Raw genomic sequence first — 25,030 nt, 5'->3', positions numbered from 1 at the left:
GGCCTCCCCTACTAGCATTATCCCCTCCCAGAGGGGTCCCTTCGTTACAGTGGATGAACCTGAGACTGGCTTGTCATGCCCACGTCCAAGGATGCCACAGATTCTGCCATACCCAGAACAGCCCTCTCCAAGGAGGACTTACCTTGCTCAGCACCAGCTGTAGCCCTACTGGGAAGCAATGCTGGACTGGGCACAGGCAGGCGGGAGCAAGCTGCAGGCTTCTCTCACATCCTTGGAAGTGATGGGTCTGTGGACTCTTGATTGGTTTGTATTTCAAGGAGTGTGGTTTATGGCCAAGCAGAGGTGAGTAAGAGGGCCTTGAGGATTGGACAGCAGACTGACGGCACTGTGCTCTTTCTGATGTGGGTGAAGTTGAGTAAGAGTGCTCACAGCCTCGGGGAGAGGGGAAGATGAATTGTCTGTAATCTACCTGGGTGAGTCTATTGAGGTGACACACTCTGGTCCCCATTCTCAAGGTTCAAGAGGGACATCTTTCAAAAAAGGGTCTCAGGGACCTGCATCTGAAAACACCTGCTCATAAGCAGGAGAATGAACTGCAATCGATCAAATGTCCCTTTGAACAAATCCATTTTCTCAGTCTGTGCCTTCAAGGAGGAAGCGCTATGGAATGGTACACAGGCTCTGGGGCCAGATCATTGGGTTGAATTCCAGCATCACCACTTCTTCGCTAGTGTCTGTCCTTGGGCACATCACTGCTCTATGCCTCCATGCTCCCATCTATAAAATGGGGAGAAATTGATACCAACCTCCCAGAGGCAGTATAAATAAAGAAGTGGACTTTCCAGAGCCCGATACATGGGAACCATTCAATAATAAAAATGATGATGAGGGTGGTAATTTTTCTAGCTCCTCAGCCTACTGTGTGTGTGTGTTAATTATTTTGGGAACTGACCAGACAGTATGTTGAGCAAATTTTTCTATAGGTTTTATTTTTTCTTTCCCCTAGTCTTTCATCTTTCTTTTCCTCGCTCTGTCTCCCTCCTTTTAATCATATGTTGGATCTCTAGATTGAGTCTTTAACTTTCAGACCTTTTCTTCCCTATTTACCATCTTCTCCCTTTTTGACTTGTTATATATTCTTCCCCTGTTCTGTGGAAACTGCTCTCATCAAGGCCACCTTCTTGTCGCCAAATGCAGTGACTTGATTTCATACTTCATCTTACATGACCTCTGTATATAATGCTCTTCAGCTTCTAGAAGTTCTCCTTCAATAGTAGACTGACTGACTTCAAAGACAGTAGCCTTTTCTGATTCTTTTCTGCTTTTCTGAGCATTTCTTCTCATCCTTTTGCAGCCCCCTTTCTTTTGTGTGCATTTTAAGTAGTGGGTCCTCCATAGCTCTGAAACCGGCTTTATTCTTTTACTTCTTTCTAGTCTTTGTGAGCAACCCCAGCCATCGTTTTCCGTGGCTTATTGTGGTTGTTGAATTGCTAAGTTGTGTCCAACCCTCTTGTGACCCCATGGGCAGTAGCCCACCAGGCTCCTCTGTCCATGGGGTTTCCCAGGCAAGGATACTGAAGTGGGCTGCCATTCCCTTCTCCAGGGGATCTTCCTGACCCAGGGATGGAACCTGCATCTCCTGCATCGGCAGGTGGATTCTTCACCTGGGAAACCCAGCTGCAGGACTCTTCTATCTGTGGCTCTTTCCTAAGCCCTTTTCAAATTCTAGAATAAATAATGTCAAGAATGTCAATGCTGTTTCAGAGCACAGCCTTTTGAAACGTTTTCTTGACCACTCCCTTTGTCCATGGACGATGAAACCTGATTTGAATGTCTAGTTTCTGTTGTCTCCAAACTCTTCCTGACGTGATGCCCTTTCTCCATGTTGCCATAACCACTCACATCCTATAATGCTGAGAACAGAAGGAGCTAAGGTGTGGGGGCCTTCCGTTGCCTGGTCTTTGGTGAACTGGATCCCCGACCCCGTTTCTTCCTTTGCCCCTTTGTTTGGCTGAAGCTTCCACTTGCTGTTGCTTCCTAAGAAAGGGCAAAGTAAACTTTTCCATGTCTGCAAATGCACCTCTTTTGCCCTTCCATTGGGTGAATACATTTTTAGGTATAGAATTCTAGGTTGAATATTTGTCCATCAGAATTTGGAAGCCATTTGCTCAGTAAGAGTAACAGTATGAAGTTGTTATGGAGAATTATGCTGTCTTTCTGATTCCAGTTCCTTTGGAAATATGACCTGACCCACCCTCCTGAGAGCTCTTAGCATCTTCTCCTTGTCCTTATGGCTCTGGCATTTCATAATTTTGTGCCTCGGTCTGTGTGTGCCCACTTGTATGCATTCCATGCTCTCATTTATGCTATAATCCTGCCACAAACCCTGTGGTCCTTTCTCCCATATCTTCCTCCTCTTTGGAAGCAAGATTTGCCTCTCTGCTTTTTCGTCTTCCCAAACGTTGTTGAAATACCTCATTTCCTCTTGTCTCCCCTCTTCCTCTTTGTGCACCAATATTTATTTAATTCCTTTGTATGTTAATGTGGAGAGGAGGTAGAGACCTGTGTTCTAGCCATGTTTAACTGGAAATCACTCTGAAGCGTTTCAAAAAGTTTACAATGTCTTTTCAGGAGCTGGTCTCTTTCTGCAAGGCACGTGATGACTGCGAGAATTTCGGCAACTCCTTCCTGAGACTTTTTCTAGTGGTCTCCAAGCACAGTCAGACATTTGTCACAGATCATAACAAGCCTGTCTGTGCTTACGGAGTAGAATCCAGGGTCCTCAGTTTGCATTTATTTCGTCTTCCATTTAGTTCAGCCTCATTGGTGCTTCACCTTGCTATCTGATGGGAAATATTCTTCCCATAAACCTCAGTAAGATGTAATGGATTTCTGCAGTGGAAATATTGTTCAAGCAGCAAAACCAAATCACAGCAGGTGCTCTATCTTGGGACCATGTGTCTTGCAAAGCAGCCATTTAAAACGCCACTTGTAGAAAGCCACAAACAGTCACAGCTAATTCACTTTACAGGAGTTTTATTTGTACGTAGGGGAGAATCTCACCAGCAAACAGAATCATTGCTTTACCAAGATTGTAGCATTAATTATCTTTGTCAACTTGTGTTCACAGATCACCTTAGGTCCTAGGCTTTCTCTTTAGGGCGGAAAATGGTGGCATTGGTGTTGGTCAAGATGCAAATAGTATTCTTTGAAGTCATTGGGGCAAATATAGTGCTCTCAAGAATGGGACATGGGACTTTGCTCTGGTGGTCAGTTGTTAAGAATCCTTCTGCCACTGTGGGGAACACAGGTTCTGTGTCTGGCCTGGGAAGATTCCACATGCCGCCGGTGAAACAAAGTCTGTACGCCGCAATCACTGAAGCCTGTTTGCCTACAGCCTGTGCTGCTCAACAAGAGAGGCCACTGCATTGGGAAGCCTGAGCACCGCGACTGGAGAGTAGCACCTGCCTCACCACAACTAGAGAAAACTGGTGCACAGCAAGAAAGATCCAGCATAGCCAAAAGAAAGAGTGGAACTGCTGGCTCAGCTGCACAGAGGCTAATAGTGTTCCAGCCTCAGTGCGGTCGTTTGTGAAAGCTGGTCCAAGTTAGATGCAAGCCTGCATTGGACTTATGCAAGACAGGATACAAGCCTGTTTTGGGCCAGGGAGGCTTGCGAGCAAATGAAAGTGTTAGCCTCTCATTTGTGTCCAACTCTTTATGACCACATGGGCTGCAGCCCACCACGCTCCTCTGTCCATGGAATTCTCCATAGAAGAATACTGGAGTAGGTTGCCGTTTCCTTCTCCAGGGGATCTTCCCAACCCAGGGATTAAACCTGGCCTCTCGTATTACAGGCAGATTCTTTGTCCAGTGAAAGTTACTTCCTACTCCTGTAGGAATCTGGTGGCCATGCTGGAAAGGTTCTTAGCCTCCAGGGATTTAGCTGAACATGGGACTCCCAAGGAAACTCTTTAAATCTTAGTGCCCAAGATACATTCCCAGACCAACTGAGTCAGAATCTTTGGGGGTGGGACCCAGCATCAGTAGCTTTGTCTATTTTTAAAATATTTATTTATTTATTTGGCTGTGCCAGGTCAGTTGATCTTTAGTTGCAGCTCATGGGATCCAGATCCCTGCCCAGGGATTGAACTTGTGCCCCCTGCACTGGGAACTCAGAGTCTTAGCCCCGCTGGACCTCCAGGGAAGTCCCCACAGTGAGAGCAGTTTTGAAAGCTCTTGAAGAGACAAAGGACAGGGTGCATACTACCACTGGCCATTTTTTAAATCCTGTTGTTGTTACATAAGTGAAGAAATTTAACTTAATTATTTTGAACTAATTTAGATGGGAAGAAAGAGGAAATAATCATGTCATTATTATTTAGATTCTCTCTTCTTTTGCAGCTGTTTCCATGGTGTGGTGGAGTAGAGTTTTCTCCCTCTCATGAGAGAGAATGAAGGGGTTATTGTCAATTCAGAATCTAGGGCATTTGGGGACTATCCTTCTAGTGGATTTTACTCCCGTGGAAAATATGATGGGGAAAAAAATAACGGAAGGGTCCGTGGGCAGGGCTGGGCACTGGCTGGATGTGACTTCACCCGGATCCTGTGTCTCTCCTGGGGGGTGCAGGTCCCGTGGCTGTCATCAGTGGCGAGGAGGACTCGGCTAGCCCCCTGCATCACATCAACCATGGCATCACCACGCCCTCGTCGCTGGATGCCGGGCCAGACACGGTGGTCATCGGCATGACCCGCATCCCGGTCATCGAGAATCCGCAGTACTTCCGTCAGGGACACAACTGCCACAAGCCAGACACATGTGAGTACCGCGGGAGAGTCTTGTCCCTCCTGGGGCTGGAGGGGGCATGGCGGTAGACCATGTAGGCGGGGGTTCTAGAACACTCTGGGGTGACCTACCACCTGCTAACTTCCCACTCTCTAAGGGACCCTCCTTCTTTGTCTAAAAACTCGATGAACAGCCTGGGCAAAGGGATGCCACAGAACAGAGCCCCCTGGGCGGAGCGGGCTTGGGGCAGGGGCAGGGGAATCAGCCTGGAGGCGGGAGGCCCAGCCCCACCTGGAGAGGGGCTTCCAGTAAGGGAGGGGACACAGGCACAGCTGGTTGTATCTGTAGACAGCTGGCCTGTGTGTGCAGGAATCTTTGCCCAGACTACCGCCCCAAGGTCGTCAGGCCCTCCACCCACACCTCCCCAAGAGGTGAAGGGAGGGAAAGGTGGCGAGTACCTTTGGAATGGAAACATCTCTCCAGCTGCCCCTCCAGTGCCCCAAAGTGTATGGTCTGAGGATCGGATCATGACCCTGTGCTTGGACCCCTCCCCTCCTCACCGTAGATGTCTCCTTGAGATCAGAGGGCTCAGGGCACCTGCTTCCTACTCTCTCTCACCTCCCAGTGGTTCAGGGCCTCCCTTGCCCTTCTGCTGAGTCTGCTAGGGCCTCTCCTGGCCCCTGAAGCCCTGGGGCCTCTGCTCTCCCTCCGTCAGGTGTTCCCCTTACTGTGTCCCCGGGTTGAAATCTAGGCTCAGTGACCCCAGGGCACACCCCTCCACTCCCACTGCTCCTGCTCCCCCAAAATGGTCAGTGATGTCCAGAGAGGGAGCCCTGGAGACTGCGTTAGAGCTGGAAGGGACAGAAGAGATGGGTTAGGTTAAGGCCTCATCTGCAGACAGGAAACCCGAGGTTTGGGGAGGCTGGGAGTCCCCCTCCCCTGCCCACAGGCTTCTGCCAGTCTGTTCGCTTCATCCGGTCAGCTGGTCCAGGTCAGCGCAGGGAGAAATGCCCCTGGCCTTGCTCTCCCCTGGTGGAGCTGTCTATATTTGGGATGCACTCTGCAGTTCACAGAGCTCTTGCTGCTCCCACTAGTCCATCTGATAGCAGAGCAGGCATTCGGCCACCTCATCTGCCTTCACTTCTGTTTCTCTGGTTCTGTTTTTAGTGAGAGGATTGCCACCATGGGAGGGACTGAGCTTGAATCAGGACAAGGTCATCATTTGCCTCCCAACCTTAAGAGTCCCCTAGAATCTGTCTCAGGGTTTGTCACACTCCCCCATCAGGACCAGTTAGAGGAAGGATACTTGGGTTCTAAACCAGGGCTGGGCAAGGGAAGAAAGGTACCTGTGTTTCAGATAAACAGTGGGGAAGACCGTGTCAAGAATGGTTCTACTCTGGCTTGAAAGCTCTCGCCTCAGATCAGGATCATCCCCAACTGACCTGGGTGTGGCCATGGGGAAAGTCCTTCCTTGATGATAGCGTGAGTCCGAGCTTAGTCTGGGGTTGGCATTGCTGAGTTTTCTAGAGTGATGTTGGTACTTGAATAGAGGCTTGGCACTGCTGTGTTGAATATGTAACTGGTTCTCCTTATTTCGAGTATTCTATAAAATCACTGTGAACGTGAAATTAGCGAACCCTGGACCATTGTTCCTGGGGAAATCCAGGGTTAGGTTCCTTGTGAGCCCCTGGTCACAACCTTTTTATCAGCTGATCAAGACGTAACCTGTATTGCATGTGCTTCTGTTTAAGGACAGCTTAATATATATTATTGATTCATTAACATTGAGCTCATAGTGGCCAACAGCACTGTGACTCAGGCCTGGACCAAGCTTATCAAACACACCTGTTTTCTCCATACGGCACATCACAGCGTTCACGCTCATAGAAACACTAGACCTCACTTGAGAACTCTGCTCGGGGGCTGCTTTAAACAGCAAACTCACCCACAGAAAGCACAAATATGCAATGAAAGTGGCGTTGAATAAACCCCGAGAAGGATGCTCATTTATAGCCCAAGAGCCACAAGAAGGCAGAGAGTGTGGCTTTTTAGCCTTAACTAGGGACGTGCATGTGGGGGTGACTCAAATTTGTCACCGCTCCTTGAATATTTGTGAATAACTGCGAAAGCACCGTGCGTGTGGGTTTATGGGGTTACACATCAATTGTAGCAAATAGATGAGTTTGTGAAGGCAGAACCCAGGAAAAAATGAGGATGGGTTGTGTTTCTGTTAGTGGGAGCTCTGGGTCTCAGGGTAGAGGAGGGTCACGTGGGCTCCTGATCCCACGGAGGGTGACTCGGCGTCCACATGGGGAGAATCTGACGTGTGGGAAGGCGGCTTCTTCTGGGTTGTTGGAATAAGTGGGTGCCGTGGAGAGACCTTTGGGGTCTGAATGTCCTTTGAGGTCAGGACCCGGCCCCCAGCCAAGGAGCTGTCACCCTAGGAACTGGTGCAGCAGAGAAGCGTCCCCGAAGCTCCTTGGGTTTGTGACTCAAAGCAGGCAGCCTCTCTGTGGTTCTCGCAGCATTTCTCTGTATAAACAACGGGGTCAGCGGAGACAGCGAGGAAGCAGGTTTAACGACAAGACTTGAGGGAGCAGAGAACAAACAAGACCTCACAGGATAGAATCCCTCGCTGACTCCAGACATCCAAACCCTCCGATATTTAGGGGAGATGCCCTTTTCAGGGAAGCAACGCATTGTGCCCTGTCAATAGACAGCAGACGGCTCTTAATTGTTTTCAGAAAATACGTGTGGCAGGACAAACAGCGTACAGGAGCCTTGTAAGGGGATTTGGTTAATCCTCCCTCTGTGAATCTGTGGCTGACTCACACAGTTGGGGAGGGGAGCACCCGGCCCTCTCCTCGCTGAGGTTTATGGGCTGGGAAACAGCAGGTCTCTGATTACAAAGCCTTCATCAGTCAAAGGCAAGGGACTCCAAGACACATCCCCGTGTGCGAGGAGACACCATCATAAATAATTAAAACCACATGCGCCTGGACGGATAAATAACAGCGAGCGTTTACGATGCTGCAGACGGGGCTGGGGTCACTCCTTTGGGGGTGATGGCAAGAAGCAAGGGATTAAGCAAAGAGAAATGCTCATATCTCAGGGGCCCCCTGGGGGGGCCTCTCCTGTCTGATTCTCTTCCTCATCTCATTTAGTAATGTGGACCGTGGGAAGACATCTTAGGGACACAGCTACCTGACTTCAAGCTTCATTTCCGCAAGTCCCCTGGTGATGAATTTAGCACAAAAGTGCTTTTCTTTTCTGTACACATGTGTTTATCATAACCAGGGGGGACCTCTCCGGCTGGAGTGACGAAGATGCTGCTCTTCTTCCTGCTTCTCGCCGTCTACAATCTGGGCCAGAGAGTTTTTCATGGCGTGTCAGAGCTGCTAGGAAGTTTAGGGATCACCCAGTACCATTCATTATCGGATGCTCGCAGCCTCTCACCTGTGTCCCTGAGCGCGCTGCGTATGGCATTGTCTTTATTCGGAATGTACTCAGCCTTTCCAGGGATTCTGGAAGAGCCTAATAAAGATGCTCCTACTTGGGGTTGGATACAGAATCTGCAGGCTAGTGAGGCCTCCCTCATCTTTTATTTAAAGTCCCCTAATGCTCAAAAGCATCAGGAAACTGGTCTGCCTCCTTGTCACCCAGCTGATTTGGGGCTAGGTCCTTCTGAAGAAGACAGAAGGAAATGGCAACCCACTCCAGTATTCTTGCCTGGAGAATCCCTTGGACAGAGGAGCTCGGCAGGCTCTAGTCCATGGGGTCACAAAGAGTTGGGCATGACTGAAGCGACTTAGCACACTCACCTTGTGAATAAGACAGCGAGGGGCCAGTCTAGATGGGTCACTGGGGAGAAGTTTCAAGCTCTTTGTAGCCACACAGGGCAATTGGTGACTTTCGTTCCCCTTGTGACAGCTCTGGGCTGCAGTCACAGTGCCTGTACTGAGTTGGACTGTGGGCAGCTGTGTTAGGATCACGCTCTGGCTCGTTCCCATTGGCTGATTGGGAGGCTCCTTGGCTCTGCTGAAGGCCCTGGGGTTCTCTGCGCCTCCCCTTTTCCCGAACCTATTCTCAGAAGACAGCTGTGGCTCTTGGTTGAGAGAGCAGGGGCCAGCTGGGCTTGCTAACCCGCGTCACCCTTCGTTTCCTGCCCTCTGCGCCCAGGCCAGGCTGTCTGCCTTTATTCCCAGCTTGTTTCTGTCTCAGAGGAAGCCGTCCCTGATCTTCCCAGTGCCAGTGCTCCCACCTCTCCATCCCTCTGCCCCTCCTGGCGGGCCTGCAGACTCTCCCCGACCCTGGCCCTTTTAGACACCGTCTCCTTCTGCTCGGCCCTGCACCCCTTCATGTTGCCTGCTGCATAGCTCCATTTCCCCAGGAATCCCTGAATCCTCCACACCCTCCATCTCTTGGTAAAACTCGAGCATATTCCTTTGGGGTCTCTCCTCTTAAGACGTTAGCATCATCGTCATTCACAGAGTGCTGATTTTTCTCCTTTTCATCTATTCAATAAATATTCATGGAGGGTTTGTGTCAGGCCTTTTAGGCTCTGGAAACAATGGGGGAAAAGGCATGTGTGGTCCCTACCCTCAGGGGCTCACTGCCACCGGGCTGGTGTCCAAGACACAGGATGGCACACTCTGATCCCCCTGGGGCCTTGTGAAGGCTTCACCTTGCTCCTTTCTGCTGATGACTCGCCAGCCTTTACCCCTGGACACTTCTTTCCAGGTCTCGCTCCAACCGCATGCCTCCGACTCTTGCCACAGTGTAATTCCTCCTTCAAATGCCCATCTCCTCTCCCCACGTCCCTTCCCCCCCTCTTCTTCCTTCCTGCACCTGTTCATCACTCAACCACTGGCTCATTTCCACCCTCCCGTGAGACCTTCCTGGGCCCATACTATTGCAATGTGATCTTTCCCTCCTGGGAAAGGAAAAGCCATGCGCAATAGTCTTGCATGACTTGGAGTCAAATCTTTGGTCATCATGTCACTTCTCAAAGATGTGAGTACTGTCTCCCAAACCCAACTTTGAACTTATTCCAGAGGATGAAGCTCTTCTGTGTCATCAGTCTTTGTTCTCTCTGGAAACATAGCATGGAACTAGGGTCAGAGAAGACACCAGCCAAGCGCTAGATGACGCTTGGTGAGTATGTCTTCATTCCAGGACGCAGGCTGCTGTCACAGACCAAGAGAGAGCGGTCACTGATGGGCCTCGGCAGCCTCCTCTGGACCAACCCTTGGGCTGGCCTTTCCCCTTTTTATCTCATGCAGTCTTTCACCCACTCTCTAAGGGAGACGCTGCTATACTCATTTTCTCAATAAAGAAACTGAGGCTCAGTGAGCTTAAAGGACTTGTTGCAGCTCATACAGCTGTTGAGTGAGAGTCTGAGATTAGAAGCCAGACCTACGACTCCAAGGTCCATCCTTTCTCTATCCAGTCACGTTGCCTGGGAGTACAGTGGTCCGCAAGCATTCACCCTCCACTTCTTGGGCTCAAGGAAGCTGGCTTTTGAGGAACGCTGTGTTTTTGGAGACCTGCTCTTCTCCCTGTTTCCAGGATAAGGACAGCTCTCCGGGAAGAACCTTGGCGGTGGCTCCCTGCAGTCAGGGAGCTGGGCCAGCCTTGGTCTGGTTGTTGGTACCTATCCTTCTTTCTGAGTTCTCCCCCAACACAAGTTCCTAAAGGACCATGGTGGCCTTTGGCAATATTTGGCGCTGGGGTTAAGTCAGTTTTTAATCTTTAAAAACAGTTTTTAGAGCATGTTTAGGGTTTATAGACAAATTAAGCAGGAAGTGCAGAAAGTTCCATCTACATCCCAGCGCTTCCCTCAGCAAAATCTCCCCCATTACTAACATCTGGCAGTGTGGTAACATTTGTTACAATCAAAATACAAATATTGATACATTATCATCAACTAAACCATAGTTTATTGAAAGGTTCACTCTCTTCATTGTATGCAGTTCTGTGGGTTTTATAAGAGCATCCTTTCATGTATCCACCATTTAATGATGTATCCACTATTGTATGTAATTGTATCACATACAATTGGTTCAGTTCAGTTCAGTTCAGTTCAGTTGCTCAGTCCTGTCTGACTCTTTGCGTCCCCATGAATTGCAGCACGCCAGGCCTCCCTGTCCATCACCAACTCCTGGAGTTCACTCAAACTCACATCCATCGAGTCTGTGATGCCATCCAGCCATCTCATCCTCTGTCATCCCCTTCTCCTCCTGCTCCCAATCCCTCCCAGCATCAGAGTCTTTTCCAGTGAGTCAACTCTTCGCATGAGGTGGCCAAAGTACGGGAGTTTCAGCTTCAGCGTCAGTCCTTCCAAAGAAATCCCAGGGCTGATCTCCTTCAGAATGGACTGGTTGGATCTCCTTGCAGTCCAAGGGACTCTCAAGAGTCTTCTTCAACACTGCCCTAAAACTCCCTTGTGGTCCACGATTCATCTCCCCTCCCAAATCTCTGGCAACCACTAATCTTTTTTTACAGTCTTCATAGTTTTGCCTTTTCCAGAATGTCATTATAGTTGGGATCATACAGTATGTAGCCTTTTCAGATTGACGTCTTTCACTTAGCCCTGTACATTTTAGGTTCTTTTATGTCTTTCTGTGGCCTGATTGCTTACTTCTCCTTTTTTTTTTTTTCTTTAAATCACTGAATGCTTCTTCATCCTATGGCTGTAACAGTTTATCTATTTAGCTACTGAAGGACATTGTATTAGTTTCTAAGGGCTGCTGTAACAAAGTGGCACAAACTGGGTGCTTTCAAACAGTAGACATGTGTCATCTCACGCTTCTGGTGGCTGGAAGTCTAGAATCAAGGTCTCAGAGAGCTCTGCTCCCTCTGCAGCCTGGAGGGGACTCTTCCTCCCCTCTTCCTGGCTTTTGGTGGTTTTCTGGTATCCCTTGGCTTACAGCCACATGAGCCCAGCCCTCTGTCCTCCCAGGGCATCCTCCCTGTTCGTCTGTCTTCACAAGGCTGTCTTCTGATAAGAACACCAGCCATATTATATTAATGGTCCATCCCATCCCAGTATGTCCTCATCTTGACTTGACTCATTATACCGGCAATGATCCTGTTTCCAAATCAGGTCACATTCTAAGGTATTGGGGGTTAGGAATTCAACATATTTTGGGGGCGGGGGGGGATGATGGTGAGGGACACAATTCACCCCATTCGACCCACAGTAAATATCTTGGTTGCTTCCTAGTTTGGGCAGTTATGAATAAAGCTGCTATAAACATTTGTGTACAGGTTTTACATGGACATAAGTTTTCCACTCACTTGCATAAATACCTTGGTGCATGATCTCTGGATCATATGGTAGATGAGTGTTTAACTTTGTAAGAAATGGTCAAACTGTCTTCCAAGTGGCTATACCAAGGCAAGTTAGGTTCTGTTGATTTCATTATCAGACTGGCCTCCACCAACCAGAGACCCCTCCTGCCCCAGGGTCTCTTGGACTTGTCAGTGTATACCTGCCTGTTTTGTGAGCTTTCTGGAGGGTGTCTGTGTATGTGTGTGAACACACACGTGTGTGCATCTATTTATCTTCTCTCTACCCTAAACTGTACCAGCAACGAATGACTGTAGAATTCTCACTGCATAGTTGCTTAACCTATATATAGTGAGCATGCTTCATTTCTAACTTGTTCGTCTGAGGCCAGTTGCTACCTTGACTACAGCACTGGCCTCCTGACTTCCTGATCAGTGTGCTCACAGTCACAGTGTCTCAAAAGCAGTTTGTCAAGGGCTTACCCCGTGGCTCGGTGGCAAAAAATCTGCCTGCCAATGCAGGAGATACGGATTCAATCCCTGTTCTGGGATGATCCCTCCTGCCACAGAGCCACGGAGCCTGTGCACTAGCAACTACTGAGCCTGTGCTACGCAACAAAAGAAGCCGCGGCAGTGAGAAGGCTGTGCGCCCCAGCTCAAGAGTAGCCCCCACTCACTGCAACTAGAGAGAAGCCACAGCAGCAGTGAAGATCCAGCACAGCCAAAAATAAATGAAAACAAAAAATTTTTTAAAGATGGCCACTTGAATCAGATGAGTGTCAAATTTCTTATGGCAGGGATGGCGGGGCAGGGAAGCATTTTGTCCCAGTGATTTCTCCATAGTTCTTACCTGGAATGCCTGGTGACCCTCACCTCTTCAGGCATCCAAATCCTTTGTCTTTGGTTTCTCTGAAACTTTGCTAATTCCTTTTCTTTGCCCACGTGTCATTTTCTGGCTTTCCAGACTCCCTTTCAGACCTTCAGGACTCGATTTTCCACCTGAGTCTCTGCCCTTTGAACCATAGGCATGCATTCAGCCTTCAGCCCCTCCTGACTAGTCACCTCTACTTCCTGCTTCCCTGGGCTTGTCACTCAGCCTCCCTGGCTGACCTGGCAGCTCTGCCCGGGGTCCTCCTCACAGACTGTCTCTCTCATTGGGCTGTTGATACCCCCATCTCTGTTGGGTCCCTCCAGTCCCCTTTTCTCCTTCATTCCTCAGCCAGTCAACAAACATCCACTGAGCTTTTCTTAAGTGTTGGGTTCTCCAACGTGGGGGCCTCCCTGGTGGCTCAGCGGTAAAGAATTGCCTGCAATGCCGGAGACATGGGTTCGATCTCTGGTCTGGGAAGACCCCCTGGAGAAGGGAATGGCAACCCACTCCAGTATTCTTGCCTGGAGAGTCCCATGGACAGAGGAGCCTGGTGGGCTACAGTCCATGAGGTCGCAAAGAGCCAGACATGGCTTAGTGACTAACCAATGACTCTGAGGTGGGCCCTGGCATAGGGTGAAGGGCCCACCCTTCCTTGCCTCTCTTGGGCTGCACTGCAGCTCTTCAGAAGTCCTGCCCTCATCTTTCCCCAGGGCAATTGCTTACTGCAGCCCCCCCACCAGCCTATAAGGTGAGGACATTCACAAAGATGACCAGAGCTGTGAACTATGTCCCTTTAACTGGGACCTGTGGTTCCTTCTTCAAGACTGAACGAACGGCTTGTCTCTCCCTCCTCTTCTGGACCAATCAGCCTTGTCTTTTCTGGAAAAGGAGCTGATTTCCCTGCTGCAGTGGGGAGCACGGAGCCTGTGAACGTAATGCTGTATTGACAGTGCCTCGGCATGGTACAGATTTCTGTTCCCTTGTCTGCTAACACACCTTGCTTAGCGCAGGGTAATGATGGGGGTTTATTGCCAGCCACTTAGCTCAGCGTCATGGACTTATAGATGAAATATGGAAAATGGGCTCCTTTGTCTGGGAGGCCCCCACCCCAGAACCCGGAGCAGAGATGGCAGCCGCAGCTGCTCCTACTGAAAAATATGGCTTTCTAGGCTTTTCTCTAGCAGAAGCTCTGATGGACTTGCCTGATGGAAGGAAGGGTGTCTGGTTACAGGGCTGGGCTAGGAGCGTCTCCTCTGGGAGTGGAGCTGAAAAGAGGAGGCTGACTTATGGGGGAAGTGGGGGAGGAGGGACTGTTGCTTGCTCCCTCTCATTGGGTTAGGAGGGAGGCTTAGCTCAATGTGACTTGGAGAGAATAGCACCAATGTGGGGCTGAACCATTCTGACGCATCTGCTTGTTGGATCTTAACCACCCCCATTAAGGGAGCTATAGGTTGCAAAGGCAACAGTGATATTTTGTCTTAGCCTTTGTCACCAGTTCAGAGAAGGCAATGGCACCCCACTCCAGTGCTCTTGCCTGGAAAATCCCATGGACGGAGGAGCCTGGTAGGCTATAGTCCACAGGGTCGCTAAGAGTCGGACACGACTGAGCAACTTCACTTTCACTTTTCACTTTCATGCATTGGAGGAGGAAATGGCAACCCGCTCCAGTGTTCTTGCCTGGAGAATCCCAAGGACGGTGATGGGCTGCCATCTATGGAGTCGCACAGAGTTGGACATGACTGAAGCGACTTAGCAGTAGCAGCTTGTCACCAGTTAGGTATCTCCAGGCCCTGTTTGCCAGGCAGTCTCTCATATAACGTTTTAACTGAACATAAATCAGGATTGTTCCCTTGGATTTTCCTTCAATCCTATTTTCAAATCCATTTAGAATAAGTATCAGAGTCCCAAGAAGGCTGTGACGCTAGGTTTGGCGAGCCCAAGGAGGAAAGGAGTGCTCAGATACATTGCATGTGCTAAATTGCTCAGTCCTGTCTGACTCTTTGCAACCCTATGGACTGTAGCCCGCCAGGCTCCTCTGTCCATGGGATTCTCCAGGCAAGAATATTGCAATGGGTTGCCATGCCCCCCTCTAGGGGATCTTCCCAATCCAGGGATTGGACCCACGTCTCCTGCATTGTCAGGTCGGACACGACTGAGCGACTGAACTGAACTGAACTTCTTTACTGCTTGTGCCACTTGAGAAGCCTGCTGAGACACATTATCTGTTTCCTTTCTTTCTAGAAAGAGCTAGATGATTCCAAAATGGGTTATCTTCGGAACCAAGGCAGTTAAGTCCTGGATCCATATGCTTGAACTTGGCCTGAGGGTTTCAGTCAGATTAACCTCTGTTGAATACTGATTCCCAAATCACTTATATCTAGATGAAATCTAAGCTTGTCACTTTGCCATTTCCCCCCCTTTTATCCCAGGAAGAAAAAAAGTCACATGATTTCATTTCCCCCAAAGTACCTGAAAATGCTAAGACATTCTTGAGCATGTACTTGGGTGCTGTAACCAACTAGACAGACCGTGGTCCATCTCCCTGTGCTAAGACAACCTGCCTTCCTGTTGAATCTCATGACTTCATCTCTTCTGTGCTCCACCGCCATAATCACATACGCAAAGTTTAGTAGCTTCATGCAGTTATGCTAATTAAGTAATTAGGTTTAATTATGCTCACTGTAAATACACCGTAATTGACTTAAAAAAAGTACTTCAGGGATAAGCATGTGCTGCCTGGTGGAGGAGGAGGTGAAGAATGATAAGACCCCCCAGCCAGCCGGAATCATGTTATCTTGTGGGGGAACTTGCACCCAGGGGAAGGTGCACCCAGCAACTGAAATTGAATGAGATGTGGAGTGGGTCCTTCACTTCCTGTCCAGAGCCCTGAGCGTCGAAGGACGACTTGTCTTCTTGGTATGTCTTCGCCTCAGTGGTGAATTAACTTCCCTCCAGAGATGCTCTCCAGCTCCAGCTTTCCCAAAACTTTCACGCTTTTTTTTTTTCTTCTTCTTTCAACTGGATTTGAGCATCTAAATTGGATGGGAGTGTTTGAATCATTCAGAACCAGCTGAAAAATCCACACAGGGGTCAGATAGGAATCAAAGTTGGGCTTTATTGCTAGACTTAAGGAAGTTGCTTAGGCATAAAGCCAAGATGGTCTTCTTAATGCCTCTCCAAAGTCTTTTTTAAACAATTTATTTATTTGGCTCTATCATGTCTCCTTATGCCACATGGGATCTTTCGCTATGGCGAGTAGGCTCAGTTGGGGTGTACGGGCTTAGTTGCCCTGGGGCGTGTGGGATCTTTGTTCCCTGACTGGGGATCGAACCTTCCTCCCCTGCATTGCAAGGTGGATTCTCAACAAGTGGGCCACCCAGGGAAGTCCCTGTTCCAAATCTTGGACTTGGAGTGCACAGGCAGGAGTTGGGTCTGCAGAACAGCTGTTGTCTGTCTGGTTGAATGGAGGGCCGTGGTCTGCCTCATCTTTTGCATTTCGGAAGGCTTAGGAGCTCCTTGGCAAACCATGCGGGCAGAGAGTCTCCCTTGCCTGCATTGGCCCCACCTGGAAGAGAATATGGTGGCGGATGATGGGCTCTGCCCACCTCACCCGTCGGGTACATCTCTCACTTCTTAGGGGTGAGCAGGGGGAGGGCAGGGACACATGCTGAGGGAACAGCTGGCGGTTACCTCCTGTGTCTTCAAGGAGACGGAAATTCCTATTTTATGGGCAGAGGCTAAACGAGTAAAAAGAAGAAAAGACACCCCCACCCCCCCGCCTCCCACCACCATCCTTGGAGACAGCGGGGGCTCTGTTGTTAGTGGTGTTCCCTATTAGTGCTCTCTTTCCAGAAGCCCTTTCCAGGAGAAGATGGTCGTCATCTCTGTTTCCTCTGAATGAGCACGTGAGTCGTACCCCTGATGGGAGATGGGCCAAAGAGCTGGGAAGTTCTTCCCATTGTGCCAGACGCTTGGGTGTTATTTGCTCAGTCATGTCTGACTCTTTGCGACCCCATGAACTGTAACCTGCCAGGCTCCTCTGTCTATGGAATTCTCCAGGCAAGAATACTGGAGTGGGTTGCCATTTCCTTCTCCCGGGGATCTTCCCAATTCGGGGATCCAATCTGGGTCTCCTGCACTGCAGGCAGATTCTTTACCATCTGAGCCACAGGGAAGCCTGCTATATTCTTAATGGTCAATAATTAAAAACCCAGGTTCTATCCACTCTTAGCCAAGAAGCCTGGCATCCAAGTGTCCTTCTGTATTCTCTCTGGCTGCTTTATTTTTAAAATATTTGTTTGTTTATTTGGCTTCCCTGGGTCTTAAATGCTGCATAACAGATCTTTACTTGTGGTCTGTGAACTCTCAGTTGCAGCATGTGGGATCTAGTTCCCTGATCTAGGATCAAACCCAGGTCCCATGTTTTGGGAGTGTGTAGTCCTAGCCACTGGACCACCAGGGAAATTCCCCCAGCTGCTTTTCATGCAGGATTTCCCAAACGGTGCTGTAGGCATTTTTAAGGAAAAAGAAAAATCCATGTCAAATAAATTTGGGAAAGTCTGGATCACATGCCTTTTTTGTTTTACTGTGGGATTCTGAGAGCTTCTATTGGTGTAGGTCATTGCAGTTTTGCCCGAGCATTTCCCATATTTTTTGGATCACCAAACTTGATTCTGGGGATACACTTGTTAACATCTCTCTGTGGACACAGATGTTCATTGGATTGCATTCCAGGCTGTTCTGGGGGTCTGGGGTTCTGATTTGCCTCCCCAGCAGATGTGGGAACTCACGTGACGTGGGAACTCAGTGTGCCCAGATGAGCCTGAACCTGTTTGGCACATGCTCCGTCCTGTTTCTTCCTGAGCCTCTGGGAGGGACAGGAAGTGGCCGAGTTCCATGGGAATGCCCAGAGTTAGAGTGGTGGCACTCATCAGGATTTCTGGCAGAGCACTAAATACCCTTCGTGCAAGTAGATCTGAGGTCTTTGTCACTTGTTCTCTGCCTAGAAGCTCTTCCCGGTGCCTTTAGTACTTCTTAACCCCCCAGATCTGGAGATGCTGGTCATGGCCAAATTCTCACTGCATTTCTTGTTTCCAGGCAGATCTGCCTGTTAGGACGGGAACTTCAGGGAGTCGTCTCCAAGGAGAAATGTACAATCCAAGATGCAGACACCCTCCCCCGACCCCACGCCCAAGCCGCTGTTTCCAAACCATTGTATGAAAGGTCAAGGCATCTCTTAATTTCAAGAAGGGGCCACTTTTTCATCAGAAGAGAAAGTGGCCCTAGACTCTGGTCCCAGCCTACTGGCTCAGCAACCAGGAGACGTGGGCAGGGCATCCGCCTTCTCTAAACTTGAGATAAGAAAACTTGATCATGAAAATGAAAACCACCTAAAGCGGTATTTTTTGAGATGACGTGGCATGAGGATTTGAAAAGGCTCTGTCACTTCGCCTAAGTGGCATATACATGACCATCTTTGCCTTGACAACAATATTTTTACAACAGATCGTTACAATTCCTGCCTCAAATATGCTGTACGGGGAAACCAGCTTGATGGTGTCAAAAATAGAGGTTGCCAAGGCTTAAAGTTATTTCTGAAAAGATAAGGATCTTTCCCTCCAATGATATCCACCCCCCCCCCCCACCAACTCTAAGGAAAAGCAGTTTATCACCCAGATCTGAAGCCACAGAGATGCTCTTAGAGTCAGGACTGTAATATGTTGGTTGTCAGGAAATGGTCGATGTAAATGAGCAGAGGGCTCAGACCAATTTCCTTTTGGGTTAATGAGACTGAAAAGCTCTGGGCTCAACCAGGAGATGGCAGAGAGATTCATGGTAAGATTTTTGTGTTTGTTTTATATTCTCTGCTTGCCCTGCCTCCCTTGTCAGCAAACATTATTTTGTTGAAACTGCAGTACCCCTGAACCCCCATATACCTGCCCCAGTGCATCACTTATGTTATTTATATATCTGTGCCCATGTGGTACTTGTTATGCAGTTAGAGTTTTAATGCCTGGTTGCTCAAGTGACCTCCTTTTTCCTTGTTCTTATAAGTACACAGCCCCTTCGTTCTTTCTCAGCAGACTTCTACATGGGACTTTCAGACACAAATGTACATGTTTATAGGTCTTGTTTATATTTGTGCATATATCTCATGTTTTGGACACTGATCGTTATCAGGTCACATCATTTGGCTATAAGTAATAGGCAATCCTGGGCAAACTTGGGCTTAAACAAGAAGGCAACTTGCAACCACATAACTCAAGCAAATAGGTAGGGAAGGCTCCTGGTGAAGTACATTAGCACTCTAATCCTGCTTTCCTGAGATTTTCTTGCCTCTGCCCTTCTGCATTTGGCTTTACCACCAGGGGCTTTCCTCATGATTACGGAAAGGTTGCAGCAGCTCCAGGCATCACAATGAAATACATGGATCAGAGACAGCACAGAATTGTATCTTCTTGTGGGTTGACTGAAACTGAGAAAACCTTTTCCAAGTTCCCCAAGTAGACTTTCCCTCCTGTCTCACTGACCAGAATTGTGTCATCTGTTTATTCCTAAACCATAAATAAAATGGGACTAAAACAAATGCATCGGCTCCTCTAAATACTCCCCTGAGCTTGGAGATGCAACTCACTTCCCTTGAGGCTGCCTGGAGGGGAGTGATTGCCTCCACGGAGTCAGTCTGTTAGCAAGAAAGAAAGGGGAAATGGCTCTGAGAAGTGACACTGCCCACCACCCCAGTTCCTTCCCCAGGGTCAACTCTTGCTCTGCTAGGAATAAGCAGAGGCCTCATGGAGTAGAAGTGGGGTTGGGGGGGAGATGAGAACATCAATCTCATGCAAATGTTACTCCTCCTGTACCTCCCCTTAGGGAAAGCAAACTGGGAATTTGTGGTGGTTGTCAGTGATGTTCTGGTCTGGTAAATTGTCCTGCTAATTTTCAAGGCTATAGTTATATGCCCAAGCAGAGACAGATTTCTTCATGTGGTTTTAGCTGGCTCCGATGATCTTGGCTGAGCTAGCTGTGTGAGTTCCTGGGAGCTGCTGTGTGATACTTTGGAAGCATCGTTTCTGGGGAGTAGGTGGGAGCAGGGTGGCAAAGAGAAAGAAGCGGGGAGAGTAGTGAGGAGAGGAGAAGTAACGTTTACTCGGTGCCCCTCAAGACCTGCTCAGGGCCAGGCTCTGAACTGCAAGCGCGTGAAAATAATACTAAAATCTCACATTGCGTAGTGCTTACTGTTGGTGCTGGAAGTGGTTTAAATATGATAAATTGTTTTGTGTGTCTGCTAAGTCTCTTCAGTCATGTCTGACTCTTTGCAATACCATACACGGTAGCCCACCTCTGTCCTCTGTCCATGGGGTTTCCCAGGCAAGAATACTGGAGTGGGTTGCCATGCCCTCCTCAAGGGGATCTTCCCGACCCAGGGATCGAACCTGCGTCTCTTAAGTCTCCTTCATTGGCCAGCAGATTCTTTACCACTTCCCAGGTAGTGCTACCTAGGAAGCCCAATAAATTGTTTAATCCTTGTGAAAGCCATAGGAGGGCACTTCCCTGGTTAAGGGTTCCCTTAACCACTGACCACATCCCATAGATGGCCCAGTGGTTAAGACTCCATGCTTTCAGTGCCGAGGGCCAGAGTTCAATCCCTGATTGAGGACTTAAGATCCTGTAGGCCATGTGGTGCAGCCAGAAAAGAAAGAAAAAAAAGTCATAGGAGGCAGGTGCTACTATTTCCCCCCTTTCATAGATGGGGAAACTGAGGCATGGGGAGGGGGTTGAGTCATTTCCTATAGCCTCAGAACTGGGAGGTGACAAAACCGTGGTATGACGGAGCCCACCACCCTCTGTTCCCCTCCTCATTCCTCTGTCTACGTTTGGTCCACTTGTCATGTGAGTGTTGTGACCCCCATGTCACAGATTAGGAAACTCAGGCCCAGGAAGTGAAGGAACTTGGCCAAGGTCGCTCGCTGGTCAGTAAGAGAGCCAGGATTCCAACTCAGGGTTTTGGGAACGTGTCCCTTACACTGGCTCAGACTGCCTCCTGTCACTATTATGTGACCTCCACTTTACCTGTACCCCGCCTTCTGGGAGACTGAGGAAATTAGAGATTCTCAGACTGATGCTCTAGTGAGCCACAGTGGCCCCCACTGAGTCAGCAGGAGGGAGTCCCTTTCTGGGACCTCCATGCTCCTAGGGAGGCAGCCCCCTTCTCACTGCACCCCCATCAGGGCATCTAGAGCTTCAGATGCCTGGAAGGCAGGCCTCCCAGTGCCAAGCCCGGCTAAGTCGCTTCAGTCATGTCAACTCTGTTCAGCCCCATGGACTGTAGCCCACCAGACTCCCTGTTCATGGGATTCTCCAGGCACGAATACTGGAGTGGGTTGCCGTGCCCTCCTCCAGGGCACCTTCCCCACCCAGGGATTGAACCCGCATCTCTTACGTCTCCCGCACTGGCAGGTGGGTTCTTTACCTGGGGCCTCGGCCACCTGGGGCCTCCCAGGCCTCCCAGAGTGGGGTCCAAAATCAATGGGCAGTAGGGGCGCAAAGAGCTACACTGGGAGGAAGGGAATGGAAGTCCTTGGGATCAAGTTGGCCTCTTTCTCAGCTGTGCCTCCTTTTCTCCTGTCCTTGGTGTCTGTGTAGCTTAATTTGTCTCCCAGATGGTAGCCAGCCGGGCCTCTCACCAGGCACTGGATTCGCTTCCGAACCCAGATCTAGAATTGTTGGTGACACAGCAACTCTTCAAACTCGGTTCTGCTGACTCGGGCAGCCCTAATGCCACTGGTGGTGAAGAAGTGTTGGGACTAACCTCCTAATGGCTCATCGATTGATTGAATTACGCTCAGTGTGATTCTGAAAATAGATTTTAAATATGTGCTTGGGGATTTGTGGGGATTTGTTACTTAGGAGTGTTAACTCCATCGTGGCTGCTTTGACAAAGACATCCACACCAGTTGCCTGGGCTGGGGTCATACTGTTCGTCTCGGGGAGACCCCTCTGCCCAGAGCCTGAGAGGTTTTCAGAGAACAGTGCAGGCAGGTGTGGAAAGGTCACCTATCTTTCATACACAGCCCTTGGCAGGTCATCTGAGAAGGTCATCTGGTTGACCCAACCGCTGCAAAACTCTCAATGTCCCCAAGGTGGGAAGGAGATGCACATAGAACCTGAATTCTCCCATTTACTTCCTCTGAAGTCAGGGAGCACAGACATTTCCCTCTTTATAGTTCCAAGTTTTTACATTTCTTGGAGTTGCCACTCAGGGGAAGAGTCAAAGAGAAGCTTTCTCAGAGGCTCAACTTAGCTGCCTCTTGGCATATTCAGCATCCTCTGGCTGCTGGACATCCTTGAATCCCAGGCCTCAAGCAGGAGGTGTGTGAGGGCTTCTGGTCTGGGCCTGGACTTCCAATACCTCTGCATTTTTTTTTTTTTGGTGAATGCCAAGTGAATTTGGACACATTAGAGAAGCTACATGGAAACATTGTTGGTAGCAACCAATGTCCGGGACTCCCTAAAGACCCCTCAAGGGGAGCAACTTAAAAAATGTTTGTGCATCTGTAGATGGAATATCATGTAGTCATTGAAAATAATAAAGTAGATCAATATGTACTGATGTTGGAAAAAAAAGAGAAAAGCTAATGAAGTTTCCTCTGCAAGGAAGAATCACCTGCTTTTCGTATTTATTTCTGTCTAGCCTATCAGGGACCTAAAATGTCTCCCATTTTTGATGCAGGGTAGGTCTGAAATAAATGAAGAACATCGTAATTGAGCTTCCATAGGGCACAGTGGGAAGGTGCTGTAAGACCATATATCTGAGGGGAAATTGGTCAGCAGTCTTTTTTTTTTTTTGTTTTCGCAGACCGTTGATTCCACTGCTCCGTTGTAACCTCTGTCTGAAAGGCTATATTTCCTGATAGCGTTTCCGGGGGGTAATTTGTACCCAGCCCATTGTGAGAAAAAAAAGTATCCTCAGGGAAGGGAGGGAGTAAAAAACAAAACCTGGAAGAAAAGGTAAAAAAAGAAAAAAAAAAAAATCACACGCTGCTCTAATAAAGAAATTACTGACGTTCTACATTATGAACTGGATTAATTTTTAATGACTGAGAAAGGAGTTGATTTATAATGCATCCTTCTCTACTGCAGCGCCTGTCCCCAGCTAATAAATAAATGACAGGTCTCTTGTATTAAAAGTATCCATCATTTCACATTGTTGGAATGTAAAGAGAGAGGCGCTGAGTGAAAGGCCCCTGGGAGCAGGGGTGCCTTGCTGGGCACAGTTGGCCAGAGAGGTTGGCCTGGTTCTGAAACTCTCATGAAAATGACCCAAACCAACTACAACTCTTGCGGTCCTCAAACTGTGTAACTTAGATAGGGACTTGAAACCACTGTCTTTTAACTGAGATCACACACCTGGTCTCAGGACTTAATGAAGCTTGGGCTCTTGAAGTCTCATCACAGAAAGAATTAAGTGAGGGACAAAGTGGATTTAAGAAGCAGATTTATTTAGAGAGAAACACAATCCATGGACAGATTGTGGGCCATCTCAGAGGTGAGAGTGACCTCGAAATGTGGTGTGGTTAGTTTTTATGGGCTGGGTAATCTCATGGGCTAATGACTGGGTGGATTATTCCAACTAGTTCGGGGAAGGGGTGGGGATTTACAAGAATTGGGCCACCACTGACTTTTTGGTCTTAAAAATTTTTTTTTAAGTTATTATTAGTTTTGGCTGTGCTGTGTCTTTGCTGCTGTGCAGGCCTTTCTTTAGTTGCGGCGAATGGGGGCTACTCTTAGCGGCTGCGTGCGGACTTCTCATTGTGGCGGCTTCCCTGTTGCAGAGCACGGGCTCTAGGGCGTGTGGGCTTCAGAAAGCTGCGGCGCGTGGGCTCAGTAGTTGCAATACCCACGCTCTCGAGCACAGCATCAATAGCTGTGGCATGCAGGCTTTGTTATTCCACAGCATGTGGGATCTTCCTGGCCCAGGGATGGAACCCATGTCCCCTGCACTAGCAGGCGGATTCTTTACCCATGAGTCACCAAGGAAACTCCACTTTTTGGTCTTCGACGATCAGCCTTGGAACTGCCATGACCCTGGTGGGTATGGCATTTAGCTGCCGATATGTTATGCTGAGCGTGTTCTGAGGCTCAAGGTCTAGTGGAAGTCAATTCATCTGCCATCTGGGATCTATTTGGTTCCAGTTTATGTCATGTCCATGGGGTAGGTCATTCTTTTAAAGGTTGTGCCCTGCTCCCTTCCCCATTCCTGTTTCAGGCCGGGAGAAGTTTCACAGGAAGGAGTGATGGAATGCTTAGGAATACGTAGGGATGAAAATTTAGATTCTTGGTCCTTAAACAAAACTGTGGCTTCTCCCTACATGTCCTGACCAGGAACTGGTGGGAGCTATGTGTTCAGAACCGGTCCTTTGTTGATGGTGATAGGTGATTCACAGCTCTGATTCACCCCTCTTTGCTTCTTAAGAAAAAAATAAAGGCTAATATTTGCTCTGGTTCCAAAGTAGTATCTGTTCATTGTAAATATTGGTGCACTGCCTTCCAGTCTTTTTTTTTTCCTTTTTTTTTACATTTCTAACAAATCACACAAGCAGACATGCCTATGCCAATACATACATGTGCATTATGCAAAAATGAGATACTATTCTGCCTACAGGCTCATAATCTAAATTTGTTGTTTAACAATATGTAATTGACCTTTATTTCATCTCATTAAAAATAATGCAGCTGTTTTTAGTGGCTCCATACGTGTGGTCAGGGTCCTATTCACGTCGGTGCCCATGTTTGAGCTGGCGATCATTCAGTCAAAATGCACTGTTTTTGTTCTCTATCACAATGCCAACTCCGGAGTAAACACAGTGCGGGAGAAAAATGAGGAGGGAAGATGGTTTTTGCACAGAGCTCATAATTATGGAGCAACGATGATGCTGCAGTGTGGCTGCCGTGGGATCGAGAGAGAACAGAGTGGCGGGGTCCCCACGTGAGGCAGGTTATGCTCCAGCTGGGGAGAGAGAGGCTGAAACTGGTTCCTGTGATCCAGGCATGAGGCATGTATCAGGGATGCTATCACAGAAATCTTGCAAGGAAAAGGCTAGGTGTGCTCAGAGAGTGCCAGC

The 25,030-nt window shown here is 48.7% G+C and overlaps 1 protein-coding gene across 4 annotated transcripts in view; it reads left to right on the top strand.

Moving 5' to 3' along the window:
- Nucleotides 1-25,030, top strand: part of NTRK3 (neurotrophic receptor tyrosine kinase 3) — a 416,320-nt gene that overhangs the window by 242,345 nt on the left and 148,945 nt on the right. For all 4 annotated transcript variants that reach the window (XM_018066411.1, XM_013972912.2, XM_018066413.1 and 1 more), the window contains one exon: nt 4,592-4,780. In XM_018066411.1, the coding sequence (XP_017921900.1) occupies nt 4,592-4,780 (189 nt within the window). The remainder of the gene's footprint in view (nt 1-4,591; nt 4,781-25,030) is intronic.

The sequence above is a fragment of the Capra hircus genome, chromosome 21 (assembly GCF_001704415.2).
Source record: "Capra hircus breed San Clemente chromosome 21, ASM170441v1, whole genome shotgun sequence".
Lineage (NCBI taxonomy): Eukaryota > Metazoa > Chordata > Mammalia > Artiodactyla > Bovidae > Capra > Capra hircus.
Note: the sequence above shows the minus strand (reverse complement) of the source record. Positions and strands in the feature narration are given on the sequence as shown.